The sequence below is a fragment of the Chionomys nivalis genome, chromosome 2 (assembly GCF_950005125.1).
Source record: "Chionomys nivalis chromosome 2, mChiNiv1.1, whole genome shotgun sequence".
Lineage (NCBI taxonomy): Eukaryota > Metazoa > Chordata > Mammalia > Rodentia > Cricetidae > Chionomys > Chionomys nivalis.
The window spans coordinates 17,956,647-17,971,692 of record NC_080087.1 but is presented as its reverse complement, the minus strand read 5'-3'; the positions used below and the strand labels follow the sequence as shown (position 1 = coordinate 17,971,692).

The following is a 15,046-nucleotide window of genomic DNA, read 5'->3' as shown; positions in this document are numbered from 1 at the left end:
TGTTAGAGGAACAATCTAGTAAGCCTAACATTCAAATAATTAAAATTCTGAATAGGCAGTTGACACCAAAGAGGAAGATGTAAAATTATGAAAGAAATAATCCTCCCCAGAATTGAAAGAGTTTCTAATCAAAGAGGTCACCAAGATGAATTCATAGACTGACACCACCGTACCTTATCATTAAGAACAAAAGAACACTGCTCAGAGAGAATGCTAAAACTCATACAGGAGAATGAACAATCATTTGTGCATAGTTGACCCAGAATCACGGTCACATGGGCCTTCTCAGCAGTGACGAGGAGGCTAGACTACAGGAGAGCATTGTCCCCACACTCTGAACGAAATTCTTAGCCGTATCTCTATGTCCAGCCAAGCTATCTCTCAGTGTGCTAATCATGAATGTAAGCCTCATGGCCTTCAGTGCTGCTAGGGGAGCACTGGGGTCACCTAGGGTCATCATGGGTGTGTCCAGTACAATACGGGTCAAGGAAATGGAAACCCAGACAGCAGAAAGGCTCCATTGATTGTGGAACAGGAAGCGCCCACTGTGGGGTTTGTTTTCGTAACCCTCTGGGATGATGATGCCAGAAGGATGGCACCAGAGAAAATTAATCTTTTCCTTGAATGCATTAAGAGATGAGTTAGAGGACTGGAATTCCTCTGAATTCAGCTAAACAGCATGTTAATGTTTAACATTAAAGCAAAGCAGGCGCTTGATCCAAGAGCCGAGAAAGCAGAGATAAGAGGAACTGAGCTCTGGCCAGCCAGGCCAGCCAGGTCGTCCTGCTGCAGGTGTGGTGAGAGACCCCATCTCCCAAAATAGGGGAGAGAGAGCGTGAAGAAGAAACCTGAAGGGGGCATCTCTGCAGGCTCATAGGATATACACAGAACTCACTGTTTGGGCAGGCAGACTGTAGTCCTTTCAGAAACCATGATGGATAGATGGCCTTGCTGTGCATAGTTACATAATCCTAACCCAGCCTGACCTAAAGTAGTTCTGTAGTTAGGGACCCAAGGGGCCAGACATGGGGATGTTGAGCTCTCAGTCCTCCATATCTACATCAGAAAGCCAGTGGGTAAAGCCTGTATCTGCAAGGCCAAGTAAACAGAGTAAGCAGAATGTGTCTTAGGGTGTCTGTTACTGTGAAGAGACACCTTGACCATGGCAACCCTTATAAAGGAAAAACATTTCATTGCAACTGGTTTACAATTTCTGGGATTTAGTCCATTATGACAGTGTTGGGAAACATGGAAGCATGAAGGCAGACATGGTGCAGGAGGAGTCAAGAGTTCTACATCTGGATCAGCAGGCAGCAGGAAGAAAGAGTGAGCCCCTGGGCCTGGCTTGAGCTTCTACAACCTCAGAGCCCACCCCTACTGACACACTTCCTCCAATAAAGCTACACCTGCTCCAACAAGACCACCTGTCCTAATCCTTTCAAGTAATGCCTCACCCTTCAATCCTATGGGAGGCGTTTTTAAGCCCACATACCACAGAAAGGAACAGCCAAGAGTTAATGGTGTCTTCCTTTGGGAGCAGCAGTGCTGTTGGGGTAGGCAGCTTGTCGTTTTTTATAAGCCTTCTGGAATGATGTAACCTCTTAAGCCAAATGTGTGATTCATTTTGGCAAAAAATAAATTAGAAAGAACAAGGATTGACCATTTTGTTCCCTTACTATTTCTTCTCTTCTCCTTGATTAATGCTAAGGATTGAACCCTGGACCTCGTGCATAAGTATGAGCTGTGCCATTCAGCTACACTCCTAGCCCCTCTCCTTATTTTTAATACTTGTATGTGTGAGCAAAAAAGGGAGTCACAATTTGTGGCTGAGTTAAATAGAGTTGGTCTTCAAGTTAACCTATCTTCCACCTCTGGAAGGGAGTCCCATAATGATGTCCCCAGCAGTATTCTTCGTGGATATCAAAGAAACCAGTTGAAGTTGGAAGGAATGGGACAGATAGTATCATGATTAAAGGCTCTTGCCACCAAGCCTGATAACCCAAGTTTGATGCCCAAAACCCATGTAATAGGAGAGAATTGATTGCTGCAAGTTGTTCTCTGTCCTCCACGTGTGTGCTATAGCATACCACATGCATGCATGCATATATGTATATACATATATATATCCACAGATAATAATAAAACAACCAAGTGAGTAGTCTGTGCCAGTCACCTGCCTGGAGTCTTTTCTTACTTTATCTCCATAGTGTAGACATTGTCGCACTGTGTTTACTTATGACTGATGAAAGCTCAGTGAGCTAACTGCCCAAGAGTCATGCCTCTCTGTGAAGCAGAAGCCCTTCGCATCAGTCTTGACCTGGTTCCCATAGCTACTGCCCCTTCAGATGGACTGCTGACCCATCTAGAGACAAGGTCCTCACAGATCCTTCACATTGGTACCAGGAGCACGGCACAACTACACTGAGCATCGCTGCATTTCTCTCTGCATCTATAGAGAGATGGAGGAAAGACAGTCATCCTCCAACTACTGCAGGGCTGCTGAGGAGTTCAGGAATGACGGTGGCAGTGACATGGGGAAAACAACAATGACCTCTATAGAAACCCAGGGGGACATGGGACGAGCCACACAAAAATGGCTCAGTGCACATAACTAGTGATCTCTGTGTATCTCTGGGGGAATAGACCTAACAGAGCATTCGCGTGAAGATGGACCAGCTAGTCAATGCCTTGCCTTAGAACTCTCTTCCTTGAATTTTGCTAACCCTCTAGAGCAGTGGTCTTCAACCTTCCTAATGCTTCTACCTTTTAATACAGTTCCTGTTGCAGTGAACCACCCCCAACCATAAAATTATTTTGTTGCTACGTCATAACTGTAATTTTGCTACTGTTATGAATCGTAATATAAACATCTGATATGCAGGATATCGGCTATGGCACCCCCCACCCCAGAGGGGTCATGACCCACAGGTTGAGAACCACTGCTCTAGAATTAGTTAGCAAATCAACATTCCAGGTATAACTGTAATTCCTTCAGCTTCCCAAAGATTTTGGGTGCAGTCAAACCCGAACCCTCGAGTATATTAGGTCAGCACTTTGCTGCTAAGTCACACACCCCTGACTGTGTAAGTAATTTTTCAGTGAGGCCGTGCAAGGAAGAACTCAAATCGGTGTGAATGATCCACACCTGCTCATAGAAGAGTGGCAGGAAGATCTGGGTACTTACTCTATTTGTACCACTTTAGAAATGCTTGCGTTTTACAGTCAGAAGGTATTGTGACTCCCTGCAGTGCCTTGCTCTGAAAGACGATCTTTGCAAAGGTTCTGGTCCGACTATAAGCTAACATCATTCTTTTTGTGTTTGAGGGGAGGGGTTGTTTTGCTTGGGGGTGGGGGTGTTTGCTTTTCTAGGCAGGGTTTCTCTATGTAGTCCTGTCTTTCCTAGAGCTTACTATATAGCCCAGGCCGGCCTCGAACTCACAGAGATCCGCCTGCCTCTGCCTCTTGAGTGCCGGGATTAAAGGCGTGTGTCATCATGACTGGTCTTAACACCAGTCTTAAGCAGACATTAACTTTATGTATATATTTTGTCTGCATGTGTGACTATTCCCAGTGCTCATGGAGGCCAGAAGAGAGTATCAGATCCCCTGGAACTAGAGGTCTAGACAGATGAGAGTCACCAGGCTTGGCAGCAAGCACCACTGAGCCTTCCTGCCAGCCCTAATGTACATTTCTAAACATTGTTGACAGAAAGTGAGGTTTCTCATGGTCAGAAAAGATTTGGGAGATTATAGCTATAGTTAAAATCAGGGTTGCCGGGTGGTGGCACACACCTTTAATCCCAGCACTCGGGAGGCAGAGGCAGGTGGATCTCTGTGAATGTGAATTTGAGGCCAGCCTGGTCTACAAAGCTAGTTCCAGGACAGGCTCCAAAGCTACAGAGAAACCCTGTCTCGGAAAAGAAAAAAAAAAAATCAGGGTCCTGAAGACAAAAGGCTTTTTTCAGTCTTTGCACAAGAACCCATTAAAGTAACATGGCAGGAATGTTGATTTAGCGGCTCCTTGGCTATTTTAAGCAGGAGCACAGAGTTAGCACAGAGCCTCACTGACCCCAGGGCTGTGGCCAGAGGTCAATTCCCAGGGCTCTCCTTTTTCTCTCTCTCTTTCTTCTGTAGCGCTTTGCAGAGTCTGGTCTGGGAGCCACACTCTGCACTTGGTACGAGTGCTCACTGTCTTGGTAACATAACTATACGTTGTGCTTCCTCAGCAGAAAGAGTGGACACGGCTGTTTATCCACAGGTCTGAGAGTCTCTCACTCTGCAGATCCTGTGGTTTCTGGTCTGCTGTCCCTTGTCCCAAATAAGCAGTCTCGATTCTCAGAAGTGATTGCTGCATCCTTGGAAAGGAATGTGGGACTCTTGGCATTCCACCCATGTCTCTCCCACTTCAACAAAATAAGCTGAAAAATGGAAGAAAGACAGCTCTCACTTCCTGTCGCTTCATAGCTTGGCTAGGTTTTTGTCCCGGGATTGTAACAGAATTAGAATGACCAGAAGACATGTGGCCACCCATATCTCTGGCTCTAGGAACCATAGGCTCCCATTCTACCTTGAGGGTCTTGGTCCTCCACCATCTGAGAGTGCTTGGGGAATAAGCCACACCCCTTATAGAAACAGTCGTTAACAAGAAGAAGGTGATGTGAGATTCTCATTATTTACCTTAGACACTCTGTGGTTGGTAACTTTGTCACGCGTTCCCAAATGCACTTCCTTTATAGGGTCTTCTTAAGTTTTGTCCCCTTGAGTGACTCTTAGCTTTGCCAGCTGTTAGTAAGGAGAGTGGCAGTCTTGGGAACAACTGCCATCGCGTCTCCAGGGGTACCTCCCTGCAAGGGATGCCTTTGACCCAGAGATGCAGCAGTAGCCAGCATGATCCAACATTTCTTCAGTCAGCCTGGTGTCTTCTCCAAGTCTGGAGCCCATAGATGGTAGAGGCACCTTGGAATACTTTCTACAAGGACCACAGAGCACCCGTTACAATGCGCCTTATAGGGAAGTTATTATTGAATCCTTGGTACATCGTTACCCCGACACCTGTAGGCGTACATGTATGAATGACTTGTGCTGGCTGTCCCAGCACAAACAGCAAGCATAGCTTCCCTCCCATGGCCTCCTATCAGTAGAGAAGCAGAGTAGTAACCAGAGAAACGTCAGCTCCATGATAGGAGCCTGCCTCTTAAGCAGGTAAGACGAACAATACAGCAGGTCCCCAGTCACTAAATCAGGTGTACGAGCTTACCCTCAGTTTACCGTCTGAGAGCCAGAATGGGATTGCCCACTGGTGTGTGACAAATTGAACCCCAATTTTGCTAAGACGTCTGTCACCATGAGACACTTGTGTTACAGTCCTGGGTAGGTGGCAACAGTGTCCTGGACCAGCTAGCACCACACTGTTGCACCTTCTCCTTGTTCTGCCTCAGTCTCCCCACTGCCACACTCCAGGGCCAGCAGGGCAGGGAGTGGTCAGTGAGGTCTGTGGGGGGGGGGTGCATTATTGGCTCCCCACCTGGGCAGCAGCAGATCAAGGGGAGACAGCATTTGAGGTGTTAAACCCTTCTGAGCTGAAGGGGAAACAGAGGAACTGTGTGCACCACGTGAGACTTGCTTTCCAATTCATGGTATGTGTCTGTGTCCCCTGGAGTCTTGTGGTCCCAGGTGCCCACCCAGTAGGTCTACGGCTTTGAATTTCCACCAGACTTCTAGGGCTCTGGCTGAGAAGAGTTCCTAAATGGGGGGTCAGGAGTGAGAGAGGGGAGCAGGGGGTGGGAACTCCATTCCAGCTTCCGTAGCTCTCTGCAAAGAGCTGGTGAGGGATGGGAAGAGACAGGCAGGTGAGTGCTAAGCCATCACAGCGTTGTCTCATGAAGAGTGTGTGGGGACAGGGACAGGCAAGATGGCCTCTGAAGAGCCAGGAACCAGATACTGCCTCTGCCTGTGATGTCGCTGGAAGATGTGTGCCTGTTCCCAAACCCTCTGATTGCCAGCACAGATCCTGGGAGCAGTGTGTGAATGGGGTACCAGCCTGCCCTCTTAGTAAGCCAGGGCCTTTTGCCGCAGGGGAGAAAATGAAGGTCTCAGCTCAGCAAAGCAGAAAAGAATCACATTCTGCCCCTAGCTAGCCATCCCCTCGAGCACTTACCTTTGTAGCTTGCTACCCTCTCACCTCACTAGGCCTGGTGGCCCTTGGCCTGTGACCTGAGGACTTGGGAGATAAGTCACAGGAAGATCAGGAGTTCAAGGTCAGCCTGGGCTACCTGAGACCCTATTTGAAAAAAAACAAAACAAAACAGGCCCCACCAACCCCCACCCCCAAACAAACAAAAAGACTATAAAGTGAGGAGAAAGCAGGATCTACTTCAGAAGGTGCTGGAAGCTGGATGAAGCTGGCTGTCCTCAGTGTAAAATACAAGTGCCACTCCAAGGGGATGACACAGAAACATGGAACATGACCAGCCACGTCCGAAGGTTGTGCGGCACGTATTACCTGTGCAACCTTGGACATGTAGTTTCCCCTCTCTAGATCTCACTGCCCTCCCCAGTGTGCCATGGAAATAATAAAAATGCCTCTTGCAGAGACGATTGAGAGAATAGAATGAGGAACACACTCAGCTGTGTGCCCAGGGCAAAGCGTCACACAGGAGTCCCTGTTGGAGGGGAAGTTACTTCGCCAAGTCTCTAGAGGGTGGGGTTTGTACTGCACCCACAGGCTTTTGCTTTGACAAAATCCTTGATGGTTGGTGAGGAGGCATTGATCTCAAGTTCTGCATGCAAATTTGACTTAGAAAAAGAAGCTTTGAAACTCAATGGTGGTTGCTGCACCCTGTGGGACCACACGGGAGGGTAAATGGGCTACATTTTGGAAGAGGTGTACTGTGCTTTCTGTATTTGGTTTCCTTGCAGAGTGAAGGCAGGGGCCAAGCTGACAGGCCTGCCTGTGTCCACAGCCTGATGTTCTGGGAGGCTGTCATGAACTGTGCAGTTGGTGTATGTCTTCAAGTCAGCAGCGCCGTGATTAATCACTTTGTGGACTTGGCTCACAAGCGATGCTCTGTTTTCTCTTCCAGATGAGCACGATGCCAGGACTGCCCACCCGGCCCTGCTTTTACGATATAGACCTTGACACAGAATCCGAGCAGGTGAAAGGCTTGTTCTGATGGAACGACATACCCACAGGACCTGAGCCAGGTGGGTCGCTGTGACTTGGGTCCTGCTGTCAACGCAAACGCTTTCTTGTGTTGTCTTTCTCATGTTTATTATAAGCATGATCAAATAAGTAACTTGTTTCCTAGGTCACGACAAGTTCATACCTAAAAGCGCCTGTGACTTGGGTCCCCTCTCAAAAGTGGACATGTCCCTGGTGTACCTGGGCTTGAGTCTAGTGGAAGTTAGATCATGCTATCTCTGGTTATGAACTTGATTAAAGTACTTCTTGTCCTAAGAATGGCCCATGTCTACTGTCATTTAAGACTAACTTCCTCCCTTACTACCACACATCTTGGTACAGAGTTCCAGCTGTGTTAAGGAAATCTTGGGTTTATTTCTCGGGGATGCCATTCCAAAGTACCATGGACTGCATGGGTTAGAATAGAGCTGTGAACTGCTGTCCTGCAAGCTGGAAGTTCAGGGTCAGGGTGTCAACTGAGCAGGTGTCCTGCTCCCTCTGAGAGATGCCATGGCATCTTGATCACCATGGCATTGTGTCCCTACCACCTCTGCCTCTTCGGTTTTCTGTACCTTCTCTTTCTGTGCTTCTGGCCTTCTGGGTTCTCTTTTTTTCTCAATCACATCCCCCTTTTTTTTTCTTCTTTTTTAGTTTATATGTGCATGTGTTGGTAGTGGTGATTTGGGTTTATTTTTGGTTTTTGAGATGAGAACTCACTAAATAGCCCAGGCTGGCTTGAACACATGACCCTTCTGCCTCTCCCTCCCAAGTGCTAGGCTAGTACTTTGTCCTCTTTTCCTAAGGACCCTAGGCAATTAGAGTCAGGCTCAGATTAAAAACATTATCTTAGCTTGATTATTCTGCCAAAAACCCTGCTTCCAAATGCAGAGACGGGGTCACTGTCACAGGTGTCCAGGGACAGGATTCCTACATACCTTTTGGAGAGCACAATTCAACTCTTGACTATGGTTGGGATCTTCTCCCTCTGGGAAGCCACATACAATGGATAACAGGCCTTCCTTGAGACACAGGATATTAGAAACCTTTCTGGACTCTGACCCTTCAGTTTAAGAGAGTAGAGCTTTTTAGGACTCTCAAGGCTGGGGGATATGGGCCTTATTCAGTGTTGAAACAATACCTTCTGGCTTCTGGCTTGGCTGCCCCTCTAAAGAAAATGATCATACTTCCAACATTCCTGCCCAGAACTCCCAGGCAGAAATCGTAAAGGTTTTGGGGTCTCCCTTTACATCCATATATCAATGTGTCCTCACCGTATTCCCAGGGTTCCCCAAACTTTCTCTCAACTCTCTTCCTTAGCCTAGAACCCATCCTTCTTGGCATCACACCATGTTCTGGGCCTTTGGGTGGACTCGTTTGACCCAAATATCCTTCAACACCTCTGAGTTAGGACCCTAAGCAGGATGCAGAATTCCTATCTCTTTGGAGTTCAGCACTAATATGTAACTATTTTATGGGTTTGGGGCGCTGATGTCTGGGAGTGAACTCGTGCTTGTGGAAATGAAAGGACAACCTCAGGAGTCCTGCTCGGGAGCTAGCCAGAGTGTTGCTGTTGTTCGTTTCAGATAGGCTCTCCCACCGACTGGAAGCCTGCCAAGTAAACTAGCCTGGGTGGCCAGAGAGTCCCAGGAATCCTCCTGCCTCTACCTCTCCAACCCTGGGATTACAAACACATACCGCTATACCTAGAAATTCCTGTGTGTAGGCTTTGGGGATCGATCTCAGGCCCTCATGTCTGCAAAGCCCCCTTTGATGTTTTGACAGGTACCTCATTTGGTTTTGATTTTGGTTTTCTTTCCTATAATTTTTTTTTAATTGAATGGTTAGGACCTGGGCTCTGGGGAGAAAAGTAAGGAGCCTCTTAAATGGACTCACATTGAGCTGAGGTGTGGGATAGCTGGCTCCATGCTATGGGTGGTACTTTGGTGCCTATGTGTGTTTGTCGCTGAGAAGTGGGAAATGTCAACCGTGGCCGCATGTTTTATCTTCTTCATCCTGGACAAAGAACACCCACCCCCCAGGATGACATCAGATGAATGGTTTAACAAAGGAACCCATGGGCTTGACCTTTGGCAACAGTGCTATTTCGGTCTTCTGTTGTGTTGCGCTGTGTTGGAGTTCCCAGCTAGGCCTTGGGAAAATAACGAACGGTATTGTTCCTTTTAAACCAAAAGTTGAACCTCGTCCTAGTTTCTGTCTGTCGTGTCGAGAACCCTATATGGTACATATATGTCACTTGTCTCGAGTCTCTGATGAATAACATTTTTTCCAGACTTTTGGTCAGTTTTCATCTGTTTTCAAAGTAGATCATATGAGCCCAATGCCACAATAATAATAATAGTAAGAATAATAATAATAATAGTAATAAATTAAGACTGAGGTAATGCCAGGGATGTGCTGCCCTTTTCTATACCAATGCATACACCTGAATAAATTTCTTGTGGCTTAGCCTATATGTTCCCCGGAAAGCCCCTCCTTCAGATTTTATCTGAAGATGAAGTAATCCAGGAATGGTGGCTCCAGATGTTAATCCCAACATTTTGGAAGTAGGGGCAGAAGGATCAGGATTTCAGGGTCATCTTAACTACATAGTGAGTCCCAGGTAACCCTGGGCTGAACAAGAGCCTATCAGAAACTAACATGTAAGGAGTTGGAGGAATGGCTCGCTGTTTAAGAGCACTGTTGCTCTTGCAGAGGACCCACGTTTGGTTCCCAGCACCTGTACTGGAGGAGCTCACAACCACTTGTAACTCTAGCTCCAGGAAGATCTGCTGCTCTCTCTGTGGACAAACTGGGATGGACGGACAGACAGACACACACACGCATGCACACACACACACACGCATGCATGTGCTGAATTTTAAAATGCGTAATTAAAATGGAGCAGGGGTCGGTGGTAATGACCTTCTGATATGCCAGATACTCTGCTCAGTACCTCGCAATGGTGGTTCCCACATCTACAACAGGTGTTGTCCTCGTATAAACTGCAGAGGCTTCAGGAAGATCGGTCCACTGCACGTGGTCACGGAGAGGAAGTGTCTGAGGGCAGTGTACATCCCCACCGCACAGGGCTTCTGTCATCGTAGCTAGTGTGTGTCATTTTGCCACACCAGTCGACGAGCACAGAGAGGTCCAGCCAGTGACGTATGATGTTATGGGGCTGTGACAGCACAGACCCAGAGAGGTCAACACACTGCACAGCTCGTGGCTGCAGAAGCCAAGATCCAACCCAGATAAGCCGCTCACAGTGTGACCCAGCCCTGATACCCCATTCCCTGCATGAACTTAGGCCCGTTCCAGAAGATGGTATCAGCTGGTGAGTAAAATGTGGCTTATTTTTAAAAATAACCAAAGATAAGTGCTTGGGTATTCAACTCCGAGCTCGAAGTTTATCGAAACTGGGTGTAATGGGACCGTCTCTTACCTCACCCTCTACTTGAATGGCATTGCTTCTCGTTTATCCAAGGCTGCTGTTTTGTGAAACGGCTTAATACCATTCTAGGCTCGCTGGGCAGTAGTTCAAACCCCATCATTTGACCCTGCTGGAACAATTGAAAACAGATCTGGTGTCCTCAGATAAAAGCTTTCTACAAATAACCACTCCCTCTCCGTGGCTCCTGTGTCCTGCTCCTGTAAATATTGTCCCTGCTTCCTGCGCCTCTCCGCTGTAGCGGTCCAGGATCACTTCTCTCCATACCCAGGGGTCTGTAGCTGTTGAGAATGCATGGGGGGAAAAAATTAAAAGCGTTTCATCTTGGGCAAGGCCCCAGCATCGAGAATATTGTCGGCACACTTTATTGCCACGGGTCGTTCTAGACTTTCAGCAGCAGGGCAGCAGAGTCACTGTCCTAGGAATACAGAGGGGCCTTGCACCTGTGCTCCACCAGGGACGAAGGAGAGCTAATGACTACCTTCCTTCCACCCCTTTCTCGCCTTTCCTGCCTCCCTCATTTTCCACCCAGGAAACATCGTGAGACTGGACGTGAACGTGAGATTCCAAGAGTCACCAGGGCTTGAGCCCAGCCCCCTTTGTCGCAAGACTTCCCTGGAGTTCTCTTGCTATTGTTAACCTGAGGCATGACTCATTCTTTTGGATGTCACTAAATAGAAATCTTTCTAATAAGCTTTGGCCTTGTGAAATCCACCCTGTGTTTCAGTTGTCTGCTTCATCGTGTTTGTGTTGCCGGGGATGGGGTGGTGTGTTCCTCTCTCGTCTACCGGGTTCTCGTTCTCGGCCTTTACCGTATTTCTATACCTACAAATGCTCGGCCAATAAAGTCTAGCAGACTTCCTGGAAGACCCAGGTACCCTCCCTCCAATCCGCTGAGCACTGTTTAGTATGCGCTGGGGTCCACTCTGGTTCCCAGTGTTTTGCCAGAAGTTTCTTTTCTAGAGTTGCACCAATAGAAAGAACGCCAGCCCAAGCTCATTTCTTCCCTAATAGAGGGCAGAAAATGCCCGAGATGCTTACTGATCAGACTACTCTTGTGTCAGCTGGCCGCATGCATGCCTTTCCATGGGCAGACCTGTCCAACCCCAGCTCGCACATCGAAGGGGACCCCAGAGGAGAACCTCAACCCTATGATTTGAATTTGGGAATTTTATCTTTTGCTCCACCACTGCAGTAAGCACACACTTTTTCTTTCCCCCTCTTGCAGGCAGGAACCCAAGATAATAGCAGACCTGGCTATTTCCTCCTTTCTGGCATCTAATGACTGTTAAGATTGTCTTCCTTATCTAGCTTAGGCACCAACTGTGATCTTCTTAATTCCCCCCAAAGGGAACTTTGGGGCACAACACACTTACTGAAATAGACTATTTCACATATGAATTTTGGACTGGGGATGTGGATCAATGGTAGAACATTTGCCTAGCATGAGCAAGACCCCAAGCTCAATCTTCAGCATCAGGAGGCGGGGCGTTTTTCATATATTCATCTTCTAAAGTATGTTCCCAGTGGATCACCTTCCAAGGTTGTTCCTTTATTCAGAATAAGTAATAATTCATTTTTACATCTTCACCTTAGCTGTTGCCCCCACCCTCGTACCCATTTATAATTAGACTTTGCGTGTTTTTGCCAACCCTTCAGCTTTCCTTACATGTGGGACCATGTCAGATGTTCGTGGTACATGTCTATAATCCAAATCCTGGGGAAGCAGGCAGGTTGCAAGTTGGGCTACACATTGATCACATGTCTCACAAAAAGAAAAAAAAATATGGAACAGAGACTCTTCTCTGTACACAAAACCGTAGGACACAAAGTCAGTGGCTAGCCAGCCAGTGTCCATTCCTTACCTCAGCAACCAGGAAATTCTTACCACACCGAGGGCATCTAACTCCAGCCCACAGAGGCCCCCCTCCTCTGCCCAGCAGTATCTTCCCTCCCCAGGTCTCCCTGTCTCCCCAGTGAGGCTGCTGTGTCTCTGAGGACAGAGGCAGTGGCTTTAGCAGACAGCCCTCCTCACTTGCCATGTTTGCTTTCCATTCATGATTGTTATGCTTGCTGTGTTTCTGGTTTCTGTTTACTCCCCTGACTTGGACTCTGATGTTGGGGGGTATTTGAAGTTTTGTCCTCCTCTTCATCACTGTCTTCTGTCTTTACACCGCCCAGACATCTCCCCTGTCTCCAGACTGCTCAGTTATCTGTGGGAGGCAAAACTACCCGACTTCAGCAGAATGAACTCCTTTGGCCCACAAATAAATCCCTCCGTGTATAAACTCAGATGAAAGGCTACATACTGGCATTTACATTTTTCATGGAGTGGGACCATGTTTTCTTCTGGGACTTAGATGTTTTGCTTAGTTATTGTTTTTCAAATATAGTCTTATCACGTTCTTTCTCTGAAAGACTGCAAATAGCTGGGCATGGGGTCCATGTCTGTAACCCCACCGTTTGAGAGGTGGAGGCCAGAAGACTGGAAGGCAGGCCTAGACTACATACTAACCTCAAGGCAGCCTGGGTTAGAGAAAACCCTATCAAAAATAAATAAATACATTTTTAAATGTTAGAGAATTCAAGATCTCCCAAAAATCATAACAGTTCTTTTTTGAGAGAAGGCAACAAATCCTCAAATGTCCTGGGTCTATTGCTCATCTAAAGACTGTAACAGCCCCAGGATACCACATATTATGCAGATCCAAAATCTGCAAATTGTGGAAATTCTGGACTGTCTTGGGAAGTTCAGGGGTTACTGTGTAGTACAGCACTGACTCATAGTTATGGGGCGCTACGTCTGATTCTCTGTGTGCATATGTGTGTGGGGTCCGTGTTTATTAGGGGCACACTTATGTGCAAATATACATGTGCATATGTGTGGGGTCCATGTTTACTCGGGGCACACTTATGTGCAAATATACGTGTGCATATGTGTGGGGTCCATGTTTACTCGGGGCACACTTATGTGCAAATATACGTGTGCATATGTGTGGGGTCCATGTTTATTCTGGGCACACTTATGTGCAAATATACATGTGCATATGTATGGGTTCATGTTTATTGGGGACACACTTATGTGCAAATATACATGTGCATATGTGTGGGGTCCATGTTTACTCGGGACACACTTATGTGCAAATATACATGTGCATATGTGTGGGGTCCGTGTTTACTCGGGGCACACTTATGTGCAAATATACATGCAGTGCATGGGGGCTAGAAGACAACTTTGGATCTCAACGCTCCAGATGCTGGACCAGTTTTGACAGTCTCCTGCTGGGCCAGAGCACACTAAGAATGGCTGGTCAGAGAGCTCCAGGATCTGCCTGTCTCTACCCTGATTCTCATTTCTCACACGGGAAACATCCCACCCAAGCATCCCAGCCTTGGCTTCTGAATGGAGTCATTTCTCTACTCTTGGATTTTCTTTCAAACTATGACATAAGTAAGAGTTTAACACCAGAGGAAGAGGCGATTTGGCTCTGAGACACTTCTCCCTGTTTTTCAGGCTCTTCAAACAAAAGAGGAAAAACAAGTCTTCTTGCCTTTTTGCTGCAGTTGGAGAAGAAAGCGAGTTTTGAAATCTGCTTGTTACACAATGCTGGAGAAAGCGTGAGAGCGGCCAAAGACTGCTTCCTCCTGCGAGATGGATCGTCCCAGCCAAGCCTTGCTCAGCGGAAGGACCTGCGCCTCAACTGGAAGAAGCAAAGTTACTCTCAGTGCCTATAGAGTTTACACCGTTTCTGCTGCTTATACTTTGGAGTGTTTATTTTATGGGGACTGGGGGATTACCAGAGTGTGAACTAGAAGCTAATGTTTTCCTCTGTGGGGTTTCCTCTTTTCTCTTTTCTATTCTCCTCCCCGCCTCCCCATGATGGGATGGGATGCCAGGCCTCGGCCTGCACAGCTTCTACTGCTAAGCTGTATCTTTATTTTTGTCTTTGAACTGAAAATAAAAATGTTTCTAGAAAACCACCCAACCAGTGTTCAGTGCCGAGTAAAACCGCTCTCCCGGATGTCACTGTCCATGGGACTCTGGTGGGATTGTCACCTGGCAGATTTGTGGAGGAAATCACAAGTGCGGTCGACACCTTGTAAAGACAAGGAAACAGTCACAGGGATAGAAATGTCTGGGCAGCTAAGCTCTTCGACCGTGGAAGGTCAGCAGGCCTCTTGGAACAAGGTGCACTGTCTGCACAACTTTCAAGTCTCAGGGAAGTCACTTGCCTAATACAAGCTTATGAAGTTTCTTCCACCATGAATGAATGGCAACGGCCATTCAACTTTCTGGGCCCACGGGGCAGGAGAGTGCCTCTTAAAGGTCAGGTGATTGGCAAATGTTTTCCCTTTGGTCCAACTGAATGCAAAGTAGAGAATGTTCTATGACCTGTTCTCTACTTTTTGACCCTTCCT

General features: G+C 47.2%; 1 protein-coding gene across 1 annotated transcript in view; it reads left to right on the top strand.

Annotated features, from left to right (window-relative positions):
* The window catches only part of Mthfd1l (methylenetetrahydrofolate dehydrogenase (NADP+ dependent) 1 like), a 189,036-nt gene extending 174,428 nt beyond the window's left edge, over positions 1-14,608 (top strand). The window contains exons 27-28 of the mRNA XM_057761342.1: positions 7,082-7,202; positions 14,142-14,608. Coding sequence (XP_057617325.1) covers positions 7,082-7,171 — 90 coding nt within the window. The 3' untranslated portion in view covers positions 7,172-7,202; positions 14,142-14,608. The remainder of the gene's footprint in view (positions 1-7,081; positions 7,203-14,141) is intronic.
* Positions 14,609-15,046: the final 438 nt, after the last annotated feature.